The 26,082-nt window shown below is 30.7% G+C and overlaps 7 protein-coding genes and 1 non-coding gene across 9 annotated transcripts; 3 read left to right on the forward strand and 5 right to left on the reverse strand.

The window, feature by feature from the left end:
- The first annotated feature begins 46 nt into the window (after positions 1-46).
- Positions 47-4,998, forward strand: Ocrl (Oculocerebrorenal syndrome of Lowe). The gene is made up of 18 exons (XM_076898656.1): positions 47-241; positions 340-520; positions 620-754; positions 916-1,031; positions 1,110-1,252; positions 1,325-1,498; positions 1,811-1,973; positions 2,041-2,219; positions 2,312-2,533; positions 2,617-2,752; positions 2,827-3,006; positions 3,069-3,165; positions 3,257-3,394; positions 3,461-3,558; positions 3,633-3,810; positions 3,891-4,018; positions 4,115-4,226; positions 4,308-4,998. Exons 1-18 carry the CDS (start codon positions 161-163, stop codon positions 4,472-4,474), a joined length of 2,628 nt encoding a protein of 875 aa, XP_076754771.1. The 5' UTR covers positions 47-160; the 3' UTR covers positions 4,475-4,998.
- Positions 4,999-5,068: 70 nt separating this feature from the next.
- On the reverse strand, positions 5,069-8,230 carry Pen (karyopherin subunit alpha). Its single transcript, XM_076898662.1, has 8 exons — positions 8,068-8,230; positions 7,620-7,723; positions 7,174-7,487; positions 6,818-7,073; positions 6,609-6,747; positions 6,168-6,526; positions 5,759-6,091; positions 5,069-5,667 (listed from the first exon to the last, which is right to left on the reverse strand). The coding sequence occupies exons 2-8, from the start codon at positions 7,683-7,685 to the stop codon at positions 5,569-5,571; spliced, it is 1,566 nt and encodes a 521-aa protein (XP_076754777.1). The 5' UTR covers positions 7,686-7,723; positions 8,068-8,230; the 3' UTR covers positions 5,069-5,568.
- Positions 8,231-8,690: 460 nt separating this feature from the next.
- Positions 8,691-10,251, reverse strand: LOC143425108 (vesicle transport protein SFT2A). Of its 2 annotated transcripts, XM_076897613.1 has the most exons (5): positions 9,990-10,251; positions 9,852-9,869; positions 9,561-9,730; positions 9,248-9,365; positions 8,691-9,172 (listed from the first exon to the last, which is right to left on the reverse strand). In XM_076897613.1, exons 1-5 carry the CDS (start codon positions 10,056-10,058, stop codon positions 9,044-9,046), a joined length of 504 nt encoding a protein of 167 aa, XP_076753728.1. In that variant the 5' UTR covers positions 10,059-10,251; the 3' UTR covers positions 8,691-9,043. The 2 variants fall into 2 exon arrangements, with proteins under 2 accessions (XP_076753728.1, XP_076753729.1); XM_076897614.1 differs by lacking the exon at positions 9,852-9,869.
- Positions 10,252-10,664: 413 nt separating this feature from the next.
- Positions 10,665-15,362, reverse strand: Rel (nuclear factor NF-kappa-B family member relish). The gene is made up of 18 exons (XM_076897814.1): positions 15,119-15,362; positions 14,774-14,911; positions 14,519-14,670; positions 14,196-14,353; positions 13,912-14,050; positions 13,684-13,822; positions 13,496-13,600; positions 13,286-13,397; positions 13,081-13,208; positions 12,815-12,994; positions 12,679-12,740; positions 12,342-12,590; positions 12,111-12,234; positions 11,720-11,964; positions 11,476-11,631; positions 11,269-11,385; positions 10,924-11,175; positions 10,665-10,845 (listed from the first exon to the last, which is right to left on the reverse strand). Exons 1-18 carry the CDS (start codon positions 15,192-15,194, stop codon positions 10,741-10,743), a joined length of 2,637 nt encoding a protein of 878 aa, XP_076753929.1. The 5' UTR covers positions 15,195-15,362; the 3' UTR covers positions 10,665-10,740.
- Positions 15,363-15,849: 487 nt separating this feature from the next.
- Positions 15,850-18,565, forward strand: Had1 (beta Hydroxy acid dehydrogenase 1). The gene is made up of 6 exons (XM_076898610.1): positions 15,850-16,007; positions 16,731-16,918; positions 17,516-17,724; positions 17,862-18,019; positions 18,109-18,251; positions 18,335-18,565. Exons 1-6 carry the CDS (start codon positions 15,970-15,972, stop codon positions 18,547-18,549), a joined length of 951 nt encoding a protein of 316 aa, XP_076754725.1. The 5' UTR covers positions 15,850-15,969; the 3' UTR covers positions 18,550-18,565.
- Positions 18,566-18,769: 204 nt separating this feature from the next.
- On the reverse strand, positions 18,770-19,946 carry Rpl24 (ribosomal protein L24). The gene is made up of 5 exons (XM_076898611.1): positions 19,836-19,946; positions 19,634-19,709; positions 19,403-19,488; positions 19,171-19,332; positions 18,770-18,949 (listed from the first exon to the last, which is right to left on the reverse strand). The coding sequence occupies exons 1-5, from the start codon at positions 19,838-19,840 to the stop codon at positions 18,814-18,816; spliced, it is 465 nt and encodes a 154-aa protein (XP_076754726.1). The 5' UTR covers positions 19,841-19,946; the 3' UTR covers positions 18,770-18,813.
- On the reverse strand, positions 19,011-19,137 carry LOC143425738 (small nucleolar RNA SNORA79). The gene has a single exon (XR_013102069.1). It is a non-coding gene; the product is annotated as a small nucleolar RNA SNORA79 (small nucleolar RNA).
- A 159-nt stretch (positions 19,947-20,105) lies between the features above and the next one.
- LOC143425645 (ATP-dependent RNA helicase DDX54) lies at positions 20,106-23,357 on the forward strand. The gene is made up of 10 exons (XM_076898609.1): positions 20,106-20,531; positions 20,607-20,983; positions 21,062-21,377; positions 21,446-21,656; positions 21,723-21,949; positions 22,014-22,205; positions 22,294-22,429; positions 22,498-22,690; positions 22,755-23,044; positions 23,129-23,357. The coding sequence occupies exons 1-10, from the start codon at positions 20,334-20,336 to the stop codon at positions 23,311-23,313; spliced, it is 2,325 nt and encodes a 774-aa protein (XP_076754724.1). The 5' UTR covers positions 20,106-20,333; the 3' UTR covers positions 23,314-23,357.
- The last annotated feature ends 2,725 nt before the right edge of the window (positions 23,358-26,082 follow it).

Genomic DNA, 26,082 nt, shown 5'->3' on the forward strand with positions numbered 1-26,082 from the left:
TACATATAATTTTGAATTGGTATTCTTATTAAATATAACAGTAAAATATTCCAATAATAAGTATCAGTATATAACGTTACTAATACTTAACATTTCACATGAACAGGTTCATATATTGTTTAAGAAGTTTGTATTAAGTATATCGGGATATTAATACATAATGACATCGATAAATATGTCATCATCAGAACAATCAATCATAGTGCAATCAAAGTTTGTTTCAGGAGAGACTGTAATAATTGTATCCTTTTGACAAAGAATAATATTGTCGTTTGCGTTGCTTTCAATGAGCATGTATATATGTATACTTTATCTATTAAACCTTAATCATACGTAAAGGCAATGGAAGCATCATTGATACAAGGTTGGATGAGAGCTGCACGAATTGTAGCACTTCTCAACAAAGGAACCACTCATGCATTGGTTATTTTAATTACCTCAAGAACGCCTCCTCAAGTTTATAGTGATCTTACCATAGAAAGAGTATTACCCATTGATCAAGACTTTAAATGTAATATAAGTATGTCAGTTTGTTTTACTCTTTGTTCTATGTATTTGCAGTAAGATTAATATCATGATACATAGTTTTACATATTATCTAATCAATGTTATTCATTAGATACTGACGAAAAGCAACAAGACGGTTTAGATGTTTATCTAAATGTCACATCAAGAAAATTACATTTAGTATTTAAAATGAGGCCTGGAGTAGTAACTAGTTCCTTAGTGTCTGAAATATTTAGAGCCATAGAAGGTAAACATGTAATATTAATAGACTGTAAATGTTTATGCTTTTTTGTTAAATTTAAATATTCAGTATTGGCAAATTTCTATTTAAGTTCCATTTCTATAATTTTGTTTTAAAAAATACGAATTTGCTTCCATATTTATAGAATGTATTTTAATCAATTTCAGTGTATCAAAAAACTAAGAATTCGGCATCAGAATTTTCATGGGTTCAGAAATTAACAGGAAACACACGAAATTTGAATTCTAATACTGATGAAGAAGTACAAGATAATACTGATCCTGTTAGTACATTTTATGCTACAATCAACACATACACTTGAAAGTTGACAACAATAGACACTCAAAGATATTTTTTACAGCTGGTAGATTTAGAAAGTCCAGTATTAGTTGTAACAAGACGCAGCATTGCGTCTGGCAAATCACCAGTAGCTGCCAGAGAATCAGCAGTAAGATATCAGATGGCATGTAAAGAGGATGATTATACATACAGTAAAACATTTCGGTTTGTTTTATAATATTTATAAATTAGACACAATATTTCCACTTTCCGTATTCTCTAACCATTTTATTACAGTATATTTATTGGTACATGGAATGTAAATGGTCAGCCACCAAATGGTATCGGACTACAAGAGTGGTTGTGTTATGACAAAACACCTCCAGATGTGTATGCAATTGGTTTTCAAGAATTAGATTTGACTAAAGAAGCATTTCTTTTCAATGATACACCAAGAGAAGAAGAGTGGAGGTACTGAATTTGCAACAGAATATTTGATTTTATAAGTTTAAAGAATGAAAGATCAAAAAAATCTATGAGAGTCTATTTTTACTATCTTCCAGAGAATGAAGAACAAAGTTTTATATCCCCTATATTTCTATCACTGTCTTCTTCTTCATTGTTCAAATTCAATTTTGTAGGATTAATATTATTAATGTGCACTAGACACTGATGTAAAATTGACCAAAAGTGGATACAAATATTATTGTTCTTCCTACTCTCCATAGGTTACTAAACAATATTTCAATATCACTATTATTGATACTATTACTATGTTTATAGACAAGTTGTAGCCAAATCTCTTCATCCAGATGGTGTTTATGACCAAGTAGCTATTGTAAGACTAGTGGGTATGATGTTACTTATATATGCTTTACATAGTCATGCACCATACATAAAAGATGTATCAATTGATACAGTAGGCACTGGTATCATGGGTAAAATGGTAATACTCTTTATAACTGACCAATCTTAAAACACCATATATATTCTAACAAACCTACTTTTATCAGGGTAACAAAGGAGGTGTAGCAGTGAGCTGTTCCATTCATAATACATCTATCTGTTTTGTCAATGCTCACTTAGCAGCGCATTGCGAGGAATATGAGAGACGAAATCAAGATTATGCAGATATATGCACGCGGCTATCTTTTGCGAAATATGTCCCACCTAAAAGTTTTAAAGATCACGAGTAACTTTTCTTCTCGACTATTTTATTTCAAAATATATTACAGTAGAAGATTATTTAAAAAATATTAATTTCCATCTATTTCTAATATATAGCCAGATCTATTGGTTAGGAGATTTGAATTATCGAATAACAGAAATGGACGTTGTAGTTGCTAAACAATACATAGATGCAGGAGACTATGCTCCTGTCTTAAGTTTAGACCAGTTAGGTCAACAACGACGATTAGGTCGTGTATTACAAGGATTTCATGAGGCTGAAATTACATTTAAACCAACGTACAAATATGATCCAGGCAGTGATAATTGGGACTCGAGGTTTGTTGATTGCATTAAGAACTTTTATATTCACAGTTTTCAGTGCTTCTATTTTTATTATATATAATTTATTTAAATCATAGTGAGAAAGGCAGAGCACCGGCATGGTGTGATCGTATATTATGGAAGGGAGAAGCAATTACATCAATAGATTATAGAAGTCATTCTGAATTAAAAATTTCAGATCATAAACCAGTTAGTGCAATCTTCGATTCTCAGGTAGATATAAATATTTAAATCGAAGAGTTAAGTACTGTATACAGTGTTAACTTTCAACATCTGATAACTTATAGATTAGAATCATAGATATGGCGAAATACCGAAAAATTCACGAAGAAGTTATGAAGAAGCTTGATAAATTAGAAAACGAATTTTTACCTCAAGTGATGGTTGATACAACAGAAATCATATTTGATACGCTAAAATTTCTCGAACCTAGCAGCAAGGAACTAATCATTGCTAATACTGGACAGGTAAGTTAGCTTTCAAAAAATAAAGACATGCATCATTTATATAATGATTATATTATTCATAGGTACCAGTTCAATTTGAATTCATAAAGAAATTAGGTGATACTACTTATTGTAAAGACTGGTTGGATATCGAACCATTTAAAGGCTTTATAAAACCAGGTATAATATTTTCATCTTATTCTTAGCACAAATTAATTACTTCATACTCTTATGTAAATACATATATATATATATGTACATTACATTTTAGGAGAGAAGTGTGATACTAGGTTTGAAATATATGTGGACAAAAGATCAGCTTGCAAATTAAATTCCGGAGAAGATAAATTGTATGATATTTTAATTTTACATCTTGAAGGAGGAAAGGATATATTCATAACTGTTACAGGTATTAATATTTTAGCACTGTTTCACTTTTATGGAACAAAAGAAGCAAATTGAATAATTTTCTTAGGTACTTATGAAAGGAGTTGTTTTGGTTCCTCAATAGAAGCTTTGGTTCACCTTCCAGTACCAATAAGAGAAATTCCTATCGGTAGATTAATGGAACTTGTAAGTATTTTAAGTTAATGGTATAATGAAATATTATAGTAAGTTTAATATCATTTTATATTATAACTTCACAGGAGAATAATAAAAATCTTTCTCAAAAACCATATGCTATACCGAAGGAAATTTGGCTACTAGTTGACAGATTGTATCGACATGGCATAAAAACAACAGGTCTTTTTGAAACACCAGGATTGCACAGTGAAATTATAGCTATAAGAAATTGGTTAGACAACTGGAGCCAAGATCCAATGCGTATCCTAATCTAAATATCCTACTCTCAATCTTCTATACAAAATATTAATTAATTTTATGGTTCCTTAACTTTTACAAAGCTGGTAGCGTACACTCGGTTGCAGAAGCACTAATCTTACTCTTGGAATGTACAGCTGAACCTTTAATCCCATACAACCTTCACAGTGTTTGCTTGTCTGCAGCGACAAATTACTCGCAATGCAAACAGGTATAGTTCCGTAAAAGTGAATCTAGGCAAACACTTGACAAACCTTTTTTCCAGGTTTCTTCAATATTGTTAAATACTGTTTTAATTATTTTCCAGATTGTAATGCAGCTTCCAGAAATACGGAGAACGGTATTTGTTTACATATGTTATTTTTTACAAGAATTATTAAATCATACTCAAGATAACGAATTAGATGCAAAAACTCTCGGTAAGATTTCACGTAGCTCTTTTTCAATTATATATTACCATGACATTTAATAAACTCACTGCTCGTTCGTTTATTTTATAGCAACGATATTTGGATCGATATTCTTAAGAGATCCACCACGAAGTAGGGGTGATAAAAATCACAGAAGCAGTACTCAAATTGTACAGGCAACAATTGATCGGAAAAAGGCTGCATTTGTTTATCATTTTTTAGTGAATGATCAAAGCGATTTTATTCTTAGTCGATAGTAATATTTAAAATTTTTGAAAATTATTCCCTATTTCTTATTAAATGCGATTCAGCTAATACGCGCTTCAAGAGAAACAGAATGTTTCAACTATTTTGTTTAGTTGAAAAGTATAATATAATCAGCTGCATGTTAAATAAACATCTTACGACATTAATATTTCTATAATAGTACTTAATAATTGTACGAACATTTTTACTTGCCAATTCAAAAACATATTTTGATTAAATACTGTGTGCTGATTAAATACTCGTAATTAGATAATAAGAAATTCAAGTTACAATTTCATCTAGTCTTTGCAGCCTAAAGTGGCTTAAATACTATGACTAAGTATTATGTAAATTTATTTATAAGAAATTGTGTTATTTGAAACAATTTAACTTCTTACATTAACTTGTAATTACTATTAAATGTTTACAATTTACAAATAGTCTGGATTTATGCATAATAACTAATTTTAAAACACAATCTTGTTTAACACTTGTGACTGTATTGTATTATAATATATACAATTACTGAAAACTATTATTATCAACACATGTTAACTTTTGTATCAAAATTTTATTAAAAAATACATACAAAATGTGATAAGTAATGCGGCATAAATGATTTTATTTTCAGCCACATAATTTAACTAATCATGATAGATACAAATATAATAAGAAAAGAAAACACTTGATAAATAAAAATTGTATCGATGATCAGATCTGAAAATAAATTGTTTCAGTAAATGTTATGAATTTAAAAGAAATGCAGGACTCAAGCATTAAAATAATGTTGGAAACAATGATTAAATCACAAGATACATAATGTAGAGAAAAAATGAATAAATTGAACTAAAACTAATTTATCAGGAATGATAAAGGGCAAGAAGGTAAAGAAATGGCAATTTTAAAGTTACACATAAGAAGGAACATTAAATGGAAATTGTTGTCATTAAATATGCAAAAATTGGCAATAGAGTATTAATACGAAAAGAACAAAAAATCCATCTTTACTTTTTGCTTGCAAAGGACAAAAAAATGCAATCTATTTACAAGATGAACTGAAACACACTTTAAGCATATTAAATAACGTAAAACTGATTAAGAGATATTAAAAGTTGAAATCCTTTTGTGCTGTTGCTTCAGTTGGTTTAAACTCCAACTGACCATCAGTTGCTGTCGGTGTTGTAAATGTTGATTCCTCAGCATCCTACAGAGAAATTTTTTTATTCAATTTTTTATTAACATATCTAGGTATCATTATTAACAGAAGAATATCATATTCTCATAAATTTTCTTACCGCTTCTGAGAAGAAACTGTCAATCATTGCAATAGCTTTTTGATAGACTTGTTCTACATCGTGATGCTGAAGGGCTTCCAGTTTATCCAGACCTCCGACTTCTTCTATCATGATAGCTACCCGTTCAACTTCTTTCATTTTTTCTGCTGCATTCAAAATATTAGTTAAACCATCAAGAACAACAAGTACTATTTTCCAATCCTTGGCTTCCAGAAGGTTACAAAATGGTTCAAGTACTCCCATTTGTACTAGTTGTGCTAACTGTTGTACCGATCCACCTGAAGTTAAGTTTGTTACAGCCCAAGCTGCCTCTTTTTGGGACTTATAATCTCCCTATGATATACATAATTATTTTTCATTAAATAATGATATTCTTAACAATTGAATATTTTTTAACTTATCTACTTACAGATTGTAAAACATGTATTAAAGGTGACAATAATCCATTATTGATAACATGTTGAATTTGTTGCACGTTACCAGCAGTAATATTACTGATAGTCCATGCTGCCTCTTTAACTATATTCATACGATGATGCTGAAGTAACAATCCTAAATGTTGCAAACCTCCTGCTGATATTATTGCATCTGTTTGCATATCATTGCCTGTAACTATATTTCCAACGGCTCGAAGTGCTGGTGTTAGGACTGTCACCTCGGTTGAAGCCAATAATTGTACAAGCTTTGGTATAACTCCACAATCAATGACCGCTTGTATTTTATCATTAGAACCATCGGTAAGATAGGAAAGAGCCCAACAAGCATCAGCTATATGATGACGAATTAGTTTAAAAAATTTATATTACGATAAAGATAAAAATATAATAAGCTTAAAATATGTCAAATTTACCAAGAATATCTTTATCACTGTTACTGAGTAAACGATTCAACACTGGAAGAGCAGTTCTTACAACTTCGAATGATGGTGGAGGATTTTTGTTACGGCACAAATTTGACAATGTCCAGACGATATTGCGGGTAAAGGTTACCTACAACAATAACAAATGAAATAATAATGTTACAGCTGTACTGAAGCTAATATATATATCCTGTACGTACAGAAGTATCAGGCTTAATTAATTCTAATAAAAGTGGCATAGCATCGTATCCAAGAACAAGATCACGTGCTACTGGTCCATCTCCAGCAATATTTCCAAGAGCCCATACTGCTTGTTCAGCGACATTGGGAGATGCAGATTTAAGCAATTCAACCAATTTTGGTATAGCACCATATTTAACCACAACATGAGTTTGTTCTGATGTACCAGATGCTACATTGGTCAAAGCCCATGCTGCTTCAAATTGTAATGCAGGACTACAAATTTAAAATATATATCATAAATAAAATGTGCAAATTAAAGAAGTCTAAAACAGAATTGGCATATGTAGATATATATATATATATATATGTATACTTGTGATGATAATCTAAAAATTCAACACATCGAGGAACAATCCCATTTTTTATCATATTTTCTATTGGTGGATTTTTCTCCCGGCTTAACATTTTTCTACATGCTTGCGTTGCTTGAAGTTGGATTGTCTGATCAGTAGATTTCATGCCACTAATAATGTCATCTATGGATGTTGAAACAGGTGAAAGATTACTTTCATCTACAGTGCTTTGCAGCTCTTTGTCAATGTTCAAGTTTCGACGTTTTAATAATTGTTCATCTTTTCTAGCTTTACGCAACTCCACTGACAATTCATTTCTTCTTCTACGTGCTTCCTGTAATAGAAAGTTATGCAATACTGTACAAAAACATGCCAGTGCAAAAATTCTTGTATACTGACGAATTCCGAGTAATTTTATCACATTTCTTTACACAATAACGTACGACATACATGTAAAATAATTTACCTCATGTTTGTAATTGAATTTAAAATTAGCCTTACGACTATGGCAATCTGCTTCTGGGGCTGGCATACTTGTGGTTTAAGTAAATTAATGTTATGAACCTTTCTCTGTAAAAACAAACAGTCACGACTTTGATTCGCTAGCGGTTTGTAATGCACTAAAATATCTTACACAAAAAAAAGAGAAAAAAAAGGAAAAATATTCTTCTTTCTTTTTACCAATTAAATGGATCACAATTATGATGCAATTGAATGTAATAATAGTCTGTTAGAAGTTAATACAAATACAAACATAATATTATATCGCAAATCATATTAAGACATTACGTTAATTCAAATTTACGTTTCCTAACGGTTATTCACTATTTTTTCACGGATCTTCTACACGCGAAATAAAATCTAGCTACAGTGTAGCTTGAGATATATGTTAAGAGTTAAAAAGCTTCACTTACCGTAAGTATGTCAATAAATATTAGGATATGCAGAATAGTACGTCAATTATTGAACAGTTCACGAGCTGATCGCGACCCGCGCGTCAAATGTATAATGGCTGCTCAAGAAGTTTCTTTGTACGTAGAACCTGTTGCTGTTGATCGAAGGACGAAAAAGAAGTTATTGTTTATCTTCATCCAATTAGAACTCCCATCTTTCTATGACGAAATAACGCATCGAGTTGTGATTGGTAGCTGTAAATATGGCAATGCGCGATTGGTTATTCGATGTGCCACATTTATTTTTTAAATCGAAATGAAAAATAATCACAGTTTACATTTATAAACCTCATATCAACTTGTAGTATTAATATAAAACATTCTGTTCGTAACTTCTACTAAATATAAAATTAACTATAAATATATCTAATCCATATTTCAAATCTTCCTTAATTTTTGTTTAGTATCATTCATTTTTTTTTGTTAGAAAGAATAAACTTCAGAAAACGAATTACTTAAATATTAATGTTAAATGAATTAACAATTCTTTAACGTTAACTTTATTGAAGATAATTGTAATCATGTTAAAGCAAAATTTAAATGTAAATAAATGAATGACAACATGCATGCGAGTGAAATTTACATACCAAACAAGAAATAATTTAATACTTATTTAATGTACAAAATTACTTATACTATACAAAAATCACACAATAAATAATACAAAAGAAACAGTAGATTATAAGAATATTATATATTTAATGTTAACTGAGTAGATTCATTTACTTGCAATATTAAAGAAAATATTACAATGTTAAATATATATTCAAAAGTATTTCATCATATTGTTGTCAATGAGGTACAGATGTATTTTAAATATTAGAATTTCTGTTTAATATACATTGTGCTTTATGACAGCTTGTAACTGGTGTAACAATATAGAAGTTTCAATATGCTTATTAAGTGAAGTGTTTCACTGAAAGTTTTGTGGGCTTTTTCACATAATACACGATTCCATAGTTTTTTTAACAGCATCACGTGCATAAGGGATATAAGACAAAGAATACCATGTCATTGCCAATGATTGAATAATGATAAACAAAAGAGCCAATCCAGGATTCTTCAGCTAAAAATATGCATGTTAATAGAGAAGCGATAATGTTACTTGTATATTAAAAATTTCAATGCATTCAGTACTCACATGTAAAGCTGCAAATAATGTCATTGCAATTGTTACAAATACTAAAATAGTTGCAATCACCCTTGTTGCTGCAAACATCTTCTTAAACTGACTGAATGGACCCATTAAAAAACATGTGCTATGAATAAAATAAAAAATACATAAAATAACATTTTTATGAGATAAATATTGTTACAGTTATCGATCAATTTTACCAAGTCATTTAGCATTGCGATTTATTTGGTGAGTAAGTAAGTTTGTAAAGAAAATATATGTTTTCACATGAATCCTTAGAAAAAGATTTAAAACATTTAATATCAATATATTATTCTACCTTGCTAATGAGATGATATTCCCTAATGTATAAAATACAGCAAATACTGTAAGTCCTTTATGTAAAAATAAGGCAAAGGACCCAAGGAAGGAGCACAGAATACCAACAATAAAACAAATAGCGAAACCTTTTATTCGAGTAGACCAACTTAACGTGGATTGGTCCATAACCTAGAAATAAAATATGTATAATTATTTATTTAAAGTGGAAGTAAGAATAACTTTATTGTTATTGAATGAGGTGATTAAAAAATATGTAAATTTATTATTTCTTTCTCATTTGCTGGCTTACCATAAAATCCACATCAGTCTTCCATTTAAAAGTTGTACGCATTCGAAACAATAATATGGTACGAATACAATGATATTACTTGCATATCATAAGCTTAATATTATGACAAATTATAAAATTTGTATCAACAATAATTACCTGAGTAATAATACCACTTTCTTCATCGCATTGATCACTGCCACTCAAAGCTCTTCTTAGTTTATCCATCTTCTGTTTTTAATTTAATTACAATTATGTTATCCTTAAAGGCAATACTCCTTTTTTACTTTAATACTATTCTAAATAAATGTAATATCCTTCTATGAAATTAAGAATGATCCGCCTCCCGTAAATATGTGACTCATTTCAATGTTCAAATTTCACAATATACTATAAGTTATATTAATACTTGAAATTAGAACAATAATTACACACGTAACAAGTTGTTCCGTGTACGTATTCCAAAACACTGATATATATATGTACTTACAATTTACTTACAAAAATTTGTTATATATTCTGTATACATAAACTTGTGTATGTACAAAATGTCATCAAAATACATTCAGTGTTGCAACCATAACCAACGTTTTGAAGTTTGCAAAAAAGAAAATTAACTATAAAACCTTGTCGGATGTGTAATTATAGGTCAGTGTTATGTGGGTTAAGTATAACTTATATTACCTATACTATATATTACATACTATATACTATACCATATATGGTATAGTATATTGGCTATTTATCTCCAAATATAAAAGTTGAAATTAAGATAATATACGAGGGACTTATTATGTGTGTTTATTTAATACAAAATAACAAAAAACTTATAAATATTTTACATGATTATGATATATATTATAATTACATGTACAATAGACAATTATATTTAACAATAAATACAAGTATTTTATGAATATATAGAAGAAATTTCATTAATATAATCTGCTGCTTCTTCCTGTCCAATTTCTTTTAACACTATTTGCAGATTGGTGAGAGGTAACAATGTTTCGACCTAAACAATTTTTTAACGCATTTCTTATCAGTATAAAATATTAATAAAATTTATAATAACAAAGTATGCATAACTTACTTCCATGTAACTTAAAAGAAACAACGATGGGTTTGAATATTGCTCAAGTGTTTTTAACAGATATTCAAGGTCTAAATGTCTTGCAAGTTTTTCCCATCCTCGTGTCTTGTTTAAAAGAACGGATAATTTTTCTTTGTGTTCACTGTTTAACCAATTTGTCTCTATATTCTCATCCTTCAGTTCTAATTTTGTAGAAACTGAACACATTTCGTCTTCAATTTCGTCACTTTGGCCGCTAAGAACCTGTAAGATCTTTAGAAAGCAATATTTTTTTAATTTAAATATCTATTATATCCACATACACAATATTATATGTACATATATATATATATGTGAAATAATTACATTTGGTTTATTCATTGCCAAATCAAATGATGACTGCCCAGTAGTTTCTTCTGCATTTTCATCTTCTGAGTCCACTTCGACTTTTATATTAACATGTGATTCTTTCCGTTTATCAGCCTATTAAGTAAATTAAAAACAAAATCTTTAATGTTGCGAACGTGTGCAATAAGTATTCGAATATTTTTGTAAGGAAGTAAAGAAACATACATCATTTGACTCACGATTGTGATTTTGGATGTGTGGATCTGCACCATATCGAATTAGCAACGCGCATAATTCTTTTGCTCGTGCTCCTGTATGTACAACTGCAGAATGCAGAGCAGTATTTCCACTGAAGTTTCGTTTATTTACAGATATTTTTGTCTGTAGTCGTAAAAATATTGAAATTAAACATATACGAAAGTCGTCTAAAAGTAATTGCGTAATTGTGATAAAGTAATCTGTAACATGCCTTTTTAAGTAAATATTCTACAATATTCTTATGTCCACCTTCAACGGCTATGTGTAATGCTGTACGACCATAAGACATATCAGTATTATTCACATCTGCTCCGGCACAAACAAGTGAACATACTGCATCATATGACCCTGCTTCTGCTGCAAGATGTAATGCTGTCCATCCAGCATCATTACGTGCTTCAATGTCAATTCCATTTTGTGATAATAATGAATCCACACATATACCAGCGTCTGGAACTAAGAGATATGCTTATTACAGAGTTATTTTTATATTCCTTTTTTAAATTGATTTTAATAGAGTTTCAATATAAAAAATAACTTTTTAGTTTATATATGCATGTACTAATTACATTATACAATTATTTAATAATGATTTCACTTACTTCTTACTGCTGCATGTAGTGGAGAAAATCCATATTCGTCTGTTCGATTTGGATCTGCTCCAAGCATAAGTAATACTTTCGTAATGTCTGACTGATTTTGTAAGACAGCATAATGTAATGGGGTCTAAACAAAATATTCATTAAAATATATACATTATATCGATAAATATTTTAATTTATAAAAATGAGTGCGAATGTAAGAAGATAAAAGAGATAAAACAGAACATGTACTTTTCCTGAACTATTTTGCACATTGACAAGCGTTTTGCAGCAATCCTTATTAGCACTTATCAACATTAAAAGATATTTGGCAATTTCACGCTGACCATATCGAAGTGCTGCATGCAGTGGGGAATCTCCATAGGTTGACCGGTCTTTAAGGAGTTTCTGAATATGTTCTTTCTCATTTTTTAACTCCATTTTCATACATTGTGTAATTTCAATAAGTATGTTTCTAGCAAACATTGTGTCATCTTGATACTAAAAAAAAATATTCATGTTATTTATTCATTGACGAGTACGTTACATATGAATGCATACATAAATTAAAAGATAAGAATATATGTACTTGCATAGATGATGGGCCATCGGCGGTTAGCGCGTTATCGTGGTTAAGTAATTGTAAATATGCTATAAGAAAACGCCATTAAAAACTCCTCCAAAATGAATTCAATTTTTGAAAAAGTAAACAATTGTCCGCTTACCATTAAAATCGTTAGTCGAAATTTCTAAATCTTTGCATGATGGCATATCAACGATATTTTTCATTTCTTTAGAAATTTCTCTACTGATATCAAAATCGCTTTCTTTAGTATTATTTGAAGTTAATAACGTATGTGATAATTCTGAACTTCCGGAATAAGACATCCGTTGACGTTTCCTGCCTAGATACATATCACTTTAATTTTAAGTTTGTTTTAAATTTTGTGAACACGATACAAATTGTATATATAGCATATTTATAATTTACCCATAATTCTATCTCTTGGTTTATAAGTGAACTTTATTGGCTCAGAACAATCTCCATCTGATGGTCGTTCTAATTGTATAAAAACTTCTTTAGGTGAGGTAATGTCAAAATCTCTGTACGGAGGAGTCCTGCAAAAAATAACATATAAAAGTTATTCTGTATTAGTATTGGTTAAAATATATTCACTTTAAACGCGTTCATATACCGAAATGCAATAGCATATTGATGATGTACGTCTAATTCTGTAAAACTTCCATATGCACTCCAGACTTCACATTCGTCGTCGTTTAATTCGAAAAATTTTATCCTAATATTTTCTGTAATAGAAAGTATTGCATTCTAAAAGAAGTTTTCGTAAAATTGTATTGCTATTTTTATTTTCATATATGCATGTGGATAAAGAAGTAATATTTACTTTTTCCAACTTTTTCTACAAGAATAAAAACTTCCTCTTGTCCTTCAACACTGCTAGTGTATTTATCAATTCTGCATATTTTGAGCTCTCCTGTCAATGCACTCTCTGTTAAATTGTAAGCATTGTTCCAATTATTTTGTTAACAGAAAATACTTATTTAAATAAGCATGCTATTATTCTTTACTTACTGAGATTGTTAACAGGATTTGAATATACTGATTTTCCTATTGGCATCTTAATATTATCATTCACAATAAATGCTTGAAAGCATAATACAACACTATTGAGATTCACACTCTTTTGATAGGACTCAGCTTTGACTTTAATCTTAAAAGCAAATGCGCAATTAAATAAATACTGAAATAAATAAAGTGTAGTAAAACAATTAGTATAAAGATATCATTAAAATAACATACATCTGCTTCTTCTCTAATAGTAAGAGTTGCATTTGGATTAGTTCTTCTTTTTATTTCCAACATTTCCTTTCTCAATTTTTGTATTAGTTCATCTCTGATGTTCTTTTTTGCTGTGTGTATAATTGCCATTCCAGGAAATCTAGATATCATATTATGATATTTATAAATATCACATTAATGGTAAATAACAAGAAACTAGACATAAAGCAGCATAGATTGTCAATATGTTTAGTTTAGATAAATTTAGTTTCATAAAATTAACAAACACATCAAACATTACATACGATGCAACATAGCCAGTTGCTGCCGATACCTCGATTTCAAATGGATCATCGCAATCCAAACCTCCATCTCTACGGACTAATCTGTGAGGGTGAGGTACACCCTCATCAGATGTAACCAATGTACATCGTACCACTGCGGTTCCAGGGAAGTTGCATAACTAAGTGATACATTGAAATTATTTGAATGAATGATTAAATAATTTGAAAATATTTAATGCATCATTTAAAAATATATTTTTTATAAGTGAACTGCGCAAAATAATTTTATACATATTGTTAATATATGATAAATGTTTTATAAAAATAGAGTTACATGTACATACTTCTACAGTCGGTACATTTTTACTGCGACTGTTATTACTGCTCGATCCTACTAAACTTCCATGTGTTCCTACCATTTCTGATTTATATCGAAATCTAAATTTTTCTATTGGCTGCACTACAATTTTTAGATATGGTTCTCCAATAACTTCGTCTTTAAAAAGGTAATATAAATTTTATAGTATTTCAATTTAAGAAAAAAGGAAACAAATAAGTATAAGTTAAAAGAAAATAAATAGTATCATTAAGTGTCTTACATGTAGTGTCATTTAATGATAAAAGTTCATTGCACTGGAATGGTGACAATAATGTCGATATTGGTGAGCCAACGCTGGCTGATCCTTGAGATCCCATAGGTGGACTATAAATACCTTGATTATTCATGGCCTGTAAATCTTAGGAAGAAAAATATAAATGTAGAAATACATTTTCAAAGTAACTTAGATGTTTACTTTGAAGTACGACTACGTATGATTTGACTCATAATAATGCGATATAAAATATTAGAATAATTTTGTAATTGTTAATATTATTCAAAACATTTTGTAACAATTGATTAAGATCATTTGAGAAACTGAAATCACAAATAATTCAACAATTACCAGATTCATAAGGCAAGAAGCCCAGGTTCTCAGAAAGAGTGTCTAAAATTGTGTAATTCTGGTAAACTTCAGGCATTGTGGGTTATTCAAAAATTCTCGCACAACCAAACAAATATATTCACTACTTCAAGTATTATGTGATTTACAAAATAAGAAATCGCTAAGCACTAACAAAGAACTATTTGGGGAAACTTCAAAACAGACAAGCTCTGACAATTCGATACCGATCTTAAAAGCTTTACGTACTCACAGAGCATGAATACTACTTATCTTAACGCGTCAAAAAATAACCTTGATAGCACTTGTAGGTTTTTCCCCGCATATACGCATTAATATTAATGAATCATCAATCCTTAAACATTAGTTTCCCTGCAGGAAAACAATAGTAGCAAGCAGTTAAAGAACCATCTACTCGATATCTCGTTTGTTTATACGAAATTTGTAAGAAAATATTAAAATCGTTTCTACATTTGTATATGTAGTAACATTCATCGATTCTGATATACATATATCATGAATGCATATCATATATGATTTTATCCATTTAATTGTAATTTAATTAATACATTAAATTCTTACGTGAGGCTAATAGCACTCCGTATCGTTAAAGATAATCAAATATAATAATCAAGACTACATCGTACAATCAAGAAATGACGATGGTGGGGATATCTCGTAAAATTTATACACATATAATATATATATATACGTATAGAGACGTGTGTACATTAGAAAGGCAAGTTATACTACATATAGCTTGTTAAACGTCGTGTTACTTACACTTCAACCAGGAGTTCTGTAGCATTACTCTATAGTATTTTAAAGTGATTTAGAAAAGGTGTCGTTCAACAATGTCTGTAAAGAATGAAAAGATTGGTATAATTGGCAGGTAATTAAATTTAATAGAGTACAATCAACTAAAAACATTAATAATTATATTTTTCTACTTAATTTCATATAAAAGATATATAAAACAGTGTAAATATACAGCTGATTATATATAATTATATTTAAGTATTGTTTTTACAAGTAAAATGAAACTTATTTTTATTTAATAATAATAATTAAAATACAAGTTCAGTTAAAAAAATTCTAACTTATTAATTTGTCAATGTTATCAGTAAGAAACATTGTTAGTATTCAATATTGTTTATTATATAAGCATAATTTATAAAACAATTAATACGTATCAACAATATACGTAATATAAGAGTATAAAATATTTTTATCGAACATATTTACAATACGTATTACTTGTTATAAAAATTATATTTGTTTAGAAGATATACTTTCAGGCGATAGATTATTATACTTTAAAATCACAGTATTCCTGCGTTGAATCAAATGTCTTTTGATAAGATAGTAGCGAAAAAGTTTGACGATAAGTACTATGTGATTGTTAAAATTTTCCATAAATCGTATTTCAAAAACAACAACTTTTAATGCTATATATTGTTAAATATATGGTATTGAAAATTATAATTTTTCATTCCTATATATTGCCTTTACGCGTTTGAAAACAATAATGCTAATTTATGATGAAAAATTAATGTATAAAAGAATCCGTTAGGATTTTTTATATTTATAACAATGTATATAATTATTATTTTAGCGGCTTGATCGGTCGCAGTTGGGCCATGCTTTTCGCTAGTGTTGGGTACGAAGTAGTGATTTACGACATTGTTAAAGAACAAATTGCCCGTGCCCTCGAAGATATTCATCAGCAATTGAAGCGTCTCGAAAATAATGGTCTATTAAGAGGCACACTTACTGCCGATCAACAATATCAACTAATAAAAGGTTCGCACGTTATGTTTCTGAATAATACATATGTATCGCAAGTAACATCACAATGCTCTTACCGTGACAAAGTTGTGTTGTCGGGATGTATATTTCAATAGTTTTATTGCAATTTATTGTATATTTTAATAGTTTTAATGTAATTTATTGTTTATTTCTCGTGTTAGAGGTAAGAGAGAGAAAGATATATAAAAAAGCTATAGGAAAGAGTGAGACAGATGATACCGACCCTACTCTAGAACTCATGGCGCCATCTCTGTAAAAAGTGCTCAAACTGGTCGCACATCGTTATCGACAGCGAAGTGTACTACTCAAGAACTACTAACGCCACCTCTTGGAGAAACGCTAAAACAGCTCGAGCATTAGTTTCACCACTAGTTCTCGAGTAGTTTACTTCGCTGTCGATAATTATCGCGCCAGGAGTTCTAGAGCAAGGTGAGCATCATCTGTCTCACTCTTTCTTATAGCATCTTTCTCTCCCTTACCTATAAAGCGGGAAATATAAAATAAATTATAATAAAACTACTGAAATATACAAGAAATTACAATGAAACTAGTGAACTACTATTACTGATTAATTAAAATGATAATTTATAGGATCCTCCAACTTGGTTGAAACAGTAAAAGGAGCTAAACTCATTCAGGAATGCGTTCCCGAAAATTTATCATTGAAACATAAAGTTTACAATGAGCTTGACAATGTAGTCGATAATAAAGTAATCTTATCTTCTTCGACATCTACTTTTCGACCATCCCTGATCAGCGAGAAATTAAAACATCGCGAACAAATTATTGTATCACATCCGGTATGTATGCTTTCAAACTATATGTACTTAAAATAACAATGAAGATCTACAATAACGTATTTAATCATTAATAACAAAGTTTCCAAATGAAAAATTTGTAGGAATAACTGAAATTTTGCGTATTACTTTAAATATAGGTAAATCCTCCGTACTACGTGCCTCTTGTAGAAATTGTACCAGCTCCTTGGACGCGGGCTGATATTCCATTGCAAACAAAAGCTATTATGACGGAAATAGGCCAAAAGCCTGTGGTATTTAGTAGGGAGATTGATGGTTTTGCGCTTAACCGAATACAGTATGTAATTTATTTTTATTTAAATCCGTAAATAATTAGTTCTTAACTGGTCGCAATATATTTATTGGAAAAAATTAATATACATCTAGATATGCCATTTTGAATGAAGCATGGAGATTGGTAGCTGATGGTATATTAAGCGCAAAGGATGTCGATGCAGTGATGAGTGAAGGTCTCGGAATGCGATACGCATTCCTTGGTGCTTTTGAAGCGGCGCATTTAAATGCCGAAGGTAACATCTTGTAATTGGTAACAAACAGAACGATTTGCTACATCTGTTAAGTATATAATTTTTTTTATATATTTTTCTTTAAGGAATGAAAAAGTACTGTGAAACATACAAAAATTCGATCTACGATGTGAGCATGACATTTGGTCCAGTTCCTAAATTCGAGGGTGAAATGGCAGAGAAAATTAGCAATGAATTGAACGAGATGTGTCCACTAGACAAACTTCAAGAAAGACGTGCATGGAGAGATGAAGCTTTGACTAAATTATCCTTGTTGAAAAAAGAAATGAATAAGAACTAAAATGTAACAACACATTGAAACCAAACCTACTGTTCATTAACTAATAAAATTATATTAAAAATCATATTTGTAAAATTAATCTATACAATATCTTTTTAATTACCTACTAATCATATTAGAACAATAAATATGGACAATTACAAAAAATTATAACTTCATTACAAATGCTTAAGGACGTACTAAAAAGAAAAAAAATGTTTGCGAGAAAATAAAAAATAAATTCTTTAAATATAAAGTTTCTTTTTATTTATACAGTACTGGAATTTAACGTTTTCCTCCAACGCGTGGTGCTGATTTTTGAGTTACTTTTGTAGCTTTATGTTTTGGAACAGTCTTTGTCTTAGGAGGTACAACTGCTTTCTTTGTTGCCTTTGCAGCTTTCTTCTGTTCCTTTGCAGCTCTGAAATAAAAATTGGTAGATTTGGAAAAAATAAATCAGAAAAGTTTGAACATATTGTGAAATTTGTATGAACCCGCAAAAGCCAGACAGTGTAAAGTATATACAATTCTGGGTGAAGCAATTCATTTTGCTTTAAGACATTCTGAAATCCAACATGATAAAATATCGTGTTAGAGGAACAGGTGTCTATAAGATATACAAATTTGTTTTTCCCCACTTACTTAATTGCTTGTTCTCGTTGTGCTTTACGAATTTCTGGTTTCATATTACGTTTCGCTAAAATATCTGTAAGCGATGCACCTACAATAGCACGTTGGAATTTTTGAGTACGTCTTGTCCTCTTCTTTGCTTGTTCTTCTTCTTGTCCCTTCCTGTGTCTCCGTCTATAATATTAAATTGTATTTTAAAACATTGATTTTCATCTTGAGCTTAATAAATTAAAAATAAGCTTACCTATACAACACCGTCCATGTAACTTTCCTTGGATTCCGTCTCATTAAATGTGAAGATTCACATTTTGAGTTTAAAAAAGTGAACGTCTGAAATGAAACATGGAGGTTATGTTCCATAAAATAGACATAGGTAATACGGAATATTTTTATAGTGCTTAAGTATAAAGTGATAATTATAATGAAAATTTAACATTAAGGCAATAAGTAGACATAACAGTTTCGTTATACATACTTTTCCATCCACTTTAACCATGGTTTTACCATGGCCGGGATATATTTTGTATCCACTGTACGCACAAAGACCGATCCTAGAAAGATCGACATCATATTTATATAAAATACTTTAATACCATAATTTTTTAGATATATTAGACAATTTCTGAATGATTACACGTAAGTTAATGGATATATATTTCATTAAAGTCTTCACTTACTTCATGTTGAATTATGAAGAAAAGACGGATTCTGCAAAAATGGCCGACTTCTTATAGATACAATATGGTGCAATGTATATTGAATAGTGCCAATATTGTAAAACTAAATTTTATATACATTAAATAAAATCATATTAATTGGGAATAAAAGATTGTATAATATACATATGTATAAAATACATCTAATATAAAGATTTGAAACAGAAATATATTATTATAGGATTCTTTATAATGTATGAATGTTTTCTAAAGTTGGATGTACTGATTACCAATCTAACGTGTATAATCAAGATGTAAATGGTTTTTCTTTAATTATTTTTCATTATTTTGTATTAAGGATTGTATTATACAATTTCTCACAACGTTCAGTAGTTAAATGAAAAATATCTTTGACTAAAAGTTGTGATAAATTATAAAATAGCATCACGTGTTGTGGTCTATTTTTAAGGTTAGTTTTTACACATGTGTTATTGTTAAGGCAAATTACAAATCCTCAAAATGATAGACAATACAGATATTGAGGGTTTTGCTAATCCGAAAGAAATAAGCGATAATGATGAAGAAAATGAAATTATTAATATTAAAAGGAAGATATGCAAAAAATCTGGTGGATTTCAATCCATGGCTCTTAGCCATTCTGTATTAAAAGGAATACTAAAACGTGGATATAAAATACCAACACCTATACAAAGAAAAGTAAGCTGTACTAGTTAAAATATCCGAATACTGATAGATTTATATATTAATCTTTCTTATCGTGTATTTTTATAGACAATTCCTTTAGCTTTAGAAGGTCGCGATGTAGTGGCAATGGCTAGAACAGGCAGCGGAAAGACTGCCTGCTTTTTAATTCCTTTATTTGAAAAACTTAAAGCACGACAAGCAAAAACTGGTGCAAGAGCTTTAATCTTATCACCTACTAGAGAACTGGCATTGCAGACATTAAAATTCATAAAAGAATTAGGCAGATTTACAGGCCTGAAAGCAGCTGTAATTTTAGGAGGTGATAGCATGGAAAATCAATTCAGCGCTATTCATGGAAATCCTGATATTTTAGTAGCAACACCTGGAAGATTTCTACATATATGTGTAGAGATGGACCTACAATTGAATAATATAGAATATGTAGTCTTTGATGAAGCTGATAGGTAAAAACATGCATGAGTATTAAATCTTATTTTATTACTAAAATAAGAAAACTATAATTTATACGAATTATGTTATAGATTATTCGAAATGGGTTTTGGTGAACAAATTAATGAGATTACAAATAGATTACCAGAATCAAAACAAACATTATTATTCTCTGCAACATTACCTAAACTTTTAGTAGATTTTGCTAAGGCTGGACTAAGTGATCCTGTTTTACTGCGTTTAGACGTTGAAAGCAAAATACCAGAACAATTAACACTTTCGTTCATTGTATGTAGACCAGAAGAAAAATTGGCAGTTCTGTTATGTTTATTGAAGAATGTTATTAAAAATGATTCTCAAACAGTAATATTTGCTGCAACAATGCATCATGTTGAATATATTCATCAGGTATGCGAGTGAAATTTGCAATACAAGATTAAAATTATTTTCTTGTACATACTGTATTTTGCTAATAGGTATTAGAAAAAGCAGGAATTTCTAACACGTTTATTTATTCAAATTTGGATCCGTCAGCTAGAAAAATAAACGCTGCCAAATTTCAAGCTGGTAAAACTCGAGTTTTAGTAGTAACGGATGTAGCCGCCCGAGGTCTAGATATTCCACATTTGGATAATGTAATCAATTTCAACTTTCCTGCAAAATCAAAGCTCTTTGTACATAGAGTAGGTAAGTAGCTAGATTAGGTTCTAAATTTAGTGAATGTTTATTTATCATAACTAATTGTTACAATAGGTCGTTGTGCTCGAGCGGGACGCACTGGTACCGCGTACAATATTATAAGTCCGGACGAATACGCTTATTTGCTAGATTTACATTTATTTCTTGGACGTTCATTACGTATTATGCCACATTCTGGGTCTATAGAAAATATAGATGGTGCTATTGGTAGAATGTCTCAATCTATGATAGAAGAAGAACTTGCGGAGTTAATAAATTGGCATAATTGTTCCACTGATCTTGTATGCATTTTTTATAAAATATTTTATAAAATTTTCATTTACATTTTATGTCATTCATGTACAGGAAAATATGGAAAAAGTGTGCGATAATGCGTATAAGCAATATATTCGGTCACGACCAGCAGCTTCGTCAGAAAGTATAAAAAGAGTAAAAGAATTACATATTAGTGAAGCTGGCGTATTGCCAGATTATTCGGATGTTTCTTCTAGTACTACGAATTTATTATCGAAAATAGTAAACTACAGACCTCGAGGAGTATGTATATTTCGAAAACTTGTATTAGTTTGATTATATTTGTACAAATTGTGCCTCGTTATTGAATAGAAATATGTGTTTGTCACAGACGATATTTGAAATTGGAGCAAAAACAACGTCTATTGATTATAAAATAATGAAGGAAAAACGTACACTTCATAAAGAAAGTATTCAAAATTTCCATAGAAAGGTAGATGATCTAAAAACTAAACAAGATTTAGAAGGTAAATGCAATTTTGACGCTAATTTGAATAGTGTAACTTCCTTTTTAATACTTGATAATATGTTCTAGATTTACCGAAGAGAGCGAGTCTTCCATCGAGCACTGCTGATGAAATTAAAGCAGCATTTAATACTGTTGTACTACCAAAGAAACGAAATCTCGAAGCTTTGTATAAACTTCCGAAAAAGAAGAAACAACAATTAACACAAGATGAAGAATTTTTTATTCCGTATTCTGCCCCAGATAAACATACAGAAGAAGGGTAAGTTTTTAGTAAAATCATATTTATATTTAATTATATAATTACATTTACCGTATTTTTACAGTTTGGCAGTTAACTCTTTCAACACAGAAGCAGAACGTGTACAAATGGATTTAACTGCCGATAATGAAGAATCTTATCGACTTCAAACACAGATTAAGAAATGGGATCGCAAAAAGAAGAAAATGGTCACCATTAATAACGAAGGAAAGGTTAATAAAATACGAACAGAATCTGGTGTCTGGATACCCGCTACTTACAAATCAGATCGTTATAAGGTTTGGAAAGAGAAGAGCAAAGTTGATGCTGCGAATGACGTTGATAGCGAGGAAGAGCTTCCACAAATGCAGAAACGTATGTGAAAATAATATCCATATCTAGTAGTGTTTGCTATTTAAACATACACATGCTGTATACATTGGTTTCTATACATTTCAGTAAAAACAACTGGTAACACACATTGGGCACGACACAATCAGAAGATAAAAGAAAAAATGAAAAAGAATCATGAATTAAAACGTCCAGAACAAATTTTAAAGGCACGTAAATTGATGGAACAAAAACGTAAGAGAAATGGCAGGAAAAATCGTAAAGGTCAAAAGCGTAATGCTAGGAAACATTAACGCAGCAGACCTTTTTACATTTATATACAGATTCTAACGGTGAACCATGTTTTATAATATAAGTAATACAAATTTATATTGTATATTTTTTTACTCTGCCCTCTTCTACACTTCAATTTTCTAGAATAATACGTACATACGTGTGAAATAAAAATTAACAATATAATATAAAAACGAAATTGTTTTTATAATTATGTAGAATTAGAAATAATATCGCGATAGATCTTCGTCAAGGAGTAATATACAATTTGTGAAGATTTCCGTTGCATCACTGCAATTTCCTTGCGTAATTGTTGGGTTCCACGTCAGAAGCTTATTACATAGAGTTGGTAGATGGTTCTCTCGGAAACGATGGAAGCCTCAGAAAGTTGCGCGTACCGAAGTAAGTATAAACCGAGGCCCCGCATATTCTTCGTGGAAGAAACAATAAAACAACTTTTGAAACTTTATCAGTAGCTAATCGTCTTACATGCGTATGCGGTTTTAAATAATTTATGTAATTTTTTGTCACACACTTGATACTTGTAATACTTAATTTTGTTAATAATGTTGTGCTAGAAATTTTACTATAACTTAATATAGAATTAAACAATGAAGTAAAAGGAGTAAGAACAATCGTTATGACTTTGTTCGTGAGTCACAAATGATAAACGATTTGATATGAATTTCGGTGGTATAGAAAATGCTGACACCGAAACAGCATGAGTCACACACGTTACATAGCGTTAATCATCGTTTATTTATACATACCTACTGCCACATATAAATATTGAAGTCCTACAAGTTGCTCATTAATATGAATTACTTTTAAAGTGATGTCTAAATTTAAGTTTGTATGCGATCAAACGTTAAAAATAAAAACATTTAAGACAATTATCAGCAGCTACGCCCGAATCAATTTAATTTACGTAATATGAAGGCGAAGCACAACTTCTTCAGTATGCTTTTGAGTAATTAAGTATCTACAATCAAAAATTTTATCAATATCATGATGTATCGTAAGATACATTCCTGCATCAAATATTCGTCAATCATCGATAGGACTTCAGAGAACGTAGCTACTTGCCAGGGAATACGAGAATAAGAGTATTCTGACAAATTATTCTCTGCAATATTGATCGATGCAAATTATGCAGATGGTTCAGGTGTTGAAAACCTGAAGCAAGGCCACGATAGTTATTCGCACACTTAATGGTTTACATTCTTCTGAAATGATCAACTCCTCTACTCTTAAACTTGATTCAATCGAAGCGTTGCGGACTCTTTTCGAAGGTACGCACGAAACGACATTTCTTATAAAGATTCTTGATAAGAAACACATAACATGTACAATCCATACATGAGTTTTGTGTTTAAAAATATAACCCGGTAATTTCTACTTTAACAGTGGCTTAAAAATCTTTGGGAATTCAATCGCTTGGAAAGTTCAGCCTACGGTCGAGATCGGGGTCAAGGTCAAGGATAGGAACATCTCGTTTCATGATAATATACATCGTCACGAATGCATTATGTAGTTATGTATTCTTACCGAGAAAAAACGGAATATGCTAATTATCAGTGTTTTCGTATGTACGCTGAGTCCTTTTCGAACAATGACTCTATCTTTACTCAAATGCTGTAACTAATTTTATCAATTGAAGCAACCCTTTATTCATTTTAATTTCCCGCATAATGCCTAAACATCTGCAAACAGGAGCCTAAAAATTTTGAAATTCACCAATTGCCTCCTGAAACGGAAATTCGTGCCAAGGTGGTTGCAGGCGTTGCCTGGCCACAATCCCCGATGACACCAATCGTGGAAATAAGTCTATTCGTAACCAGAGGATCACGTCTACTATCTGCCGTTCTCCGTTTGTGCCGTTACTGACTGTCTCTTGCCTCTACGTCATTAGGTTAAAAATACAGACCACTACTCAACTCGAGCGCCAGTACGCAGACCGATGATGTCGTGCTTTTCTGTGAAAGTAGCGTCATGCCAGGCGCTACGCGTTATAGTAAATCGTTGCAAATCATTGCGGATAGAAAAATGCTTCGCATGCACTTTACATTCGTCATTTGATGACGAACACGATCCAAAGGTCTGCAGACGTAACTGTAGTTATGTACGTAACAAAGGCGCATTACGTCAAGCTTTAATTAATGCTTTTTCGATCAATCGTTTCAACGGCGTCGAAGAGTCATGAAGTTACGACTTCGATAACGATCCACAAACGTTCGCGGGACATTTTAGTATCGATGAATAGCGAAAGTTATTCGTTCATAGAAAGCGCGTGTAGTGGCTAATTATACGTGGATATTCCGTTGCGGAAAAGTATGTGTTCTCTCTCGTCTCCAATGCACGTTCGAACGATCGACTACCAGCATGGAATCGTAACATTTGTAACGTATATATGCGTATTTGTAAGCGGTTTTCGTTTACGATACGATACACTTATTGCTCAACGTCTCCGATTTCGATAGTTTGAAATTTCTGCGGGCGATTATAAAAGAAGGAAAAGGGAAATATCACTCATGAATGAACGTTTGCGATTCTAATTAGATAACCAGTATGGTTCAGTTGAACTGTACGATTCAGAAAATCGTATACAAGTAACGAAGCTAGTTCATATTGTTTTTTATAAATAAGGACGCGGCTCGTTCATCGAGTGATATGCCGCGGTGAACGATCTAATACAATCCCGTACGATGCTTCTTTTTCCTCAGACAACATTCCGCGTATTTGCGCAATTTTCTCCAAGTGCTTACGGCCATGTGCACCCTTTTCCCCGG

Source organism: Xylocopa sonorina, chromosome 7, assembly GCF_050948175.1.
Source record: "Xylocopa sonorina isolate GNS202 chromosome 7, iyXylSono1_principal, whole genome shotgun sequence".
Lineage (NCBI taxonomy): Eukaryota > Metazoa > Arthropoda > Insecta > Hymenoptera > Apidae > Xylocopa > Xylocopa sonorina.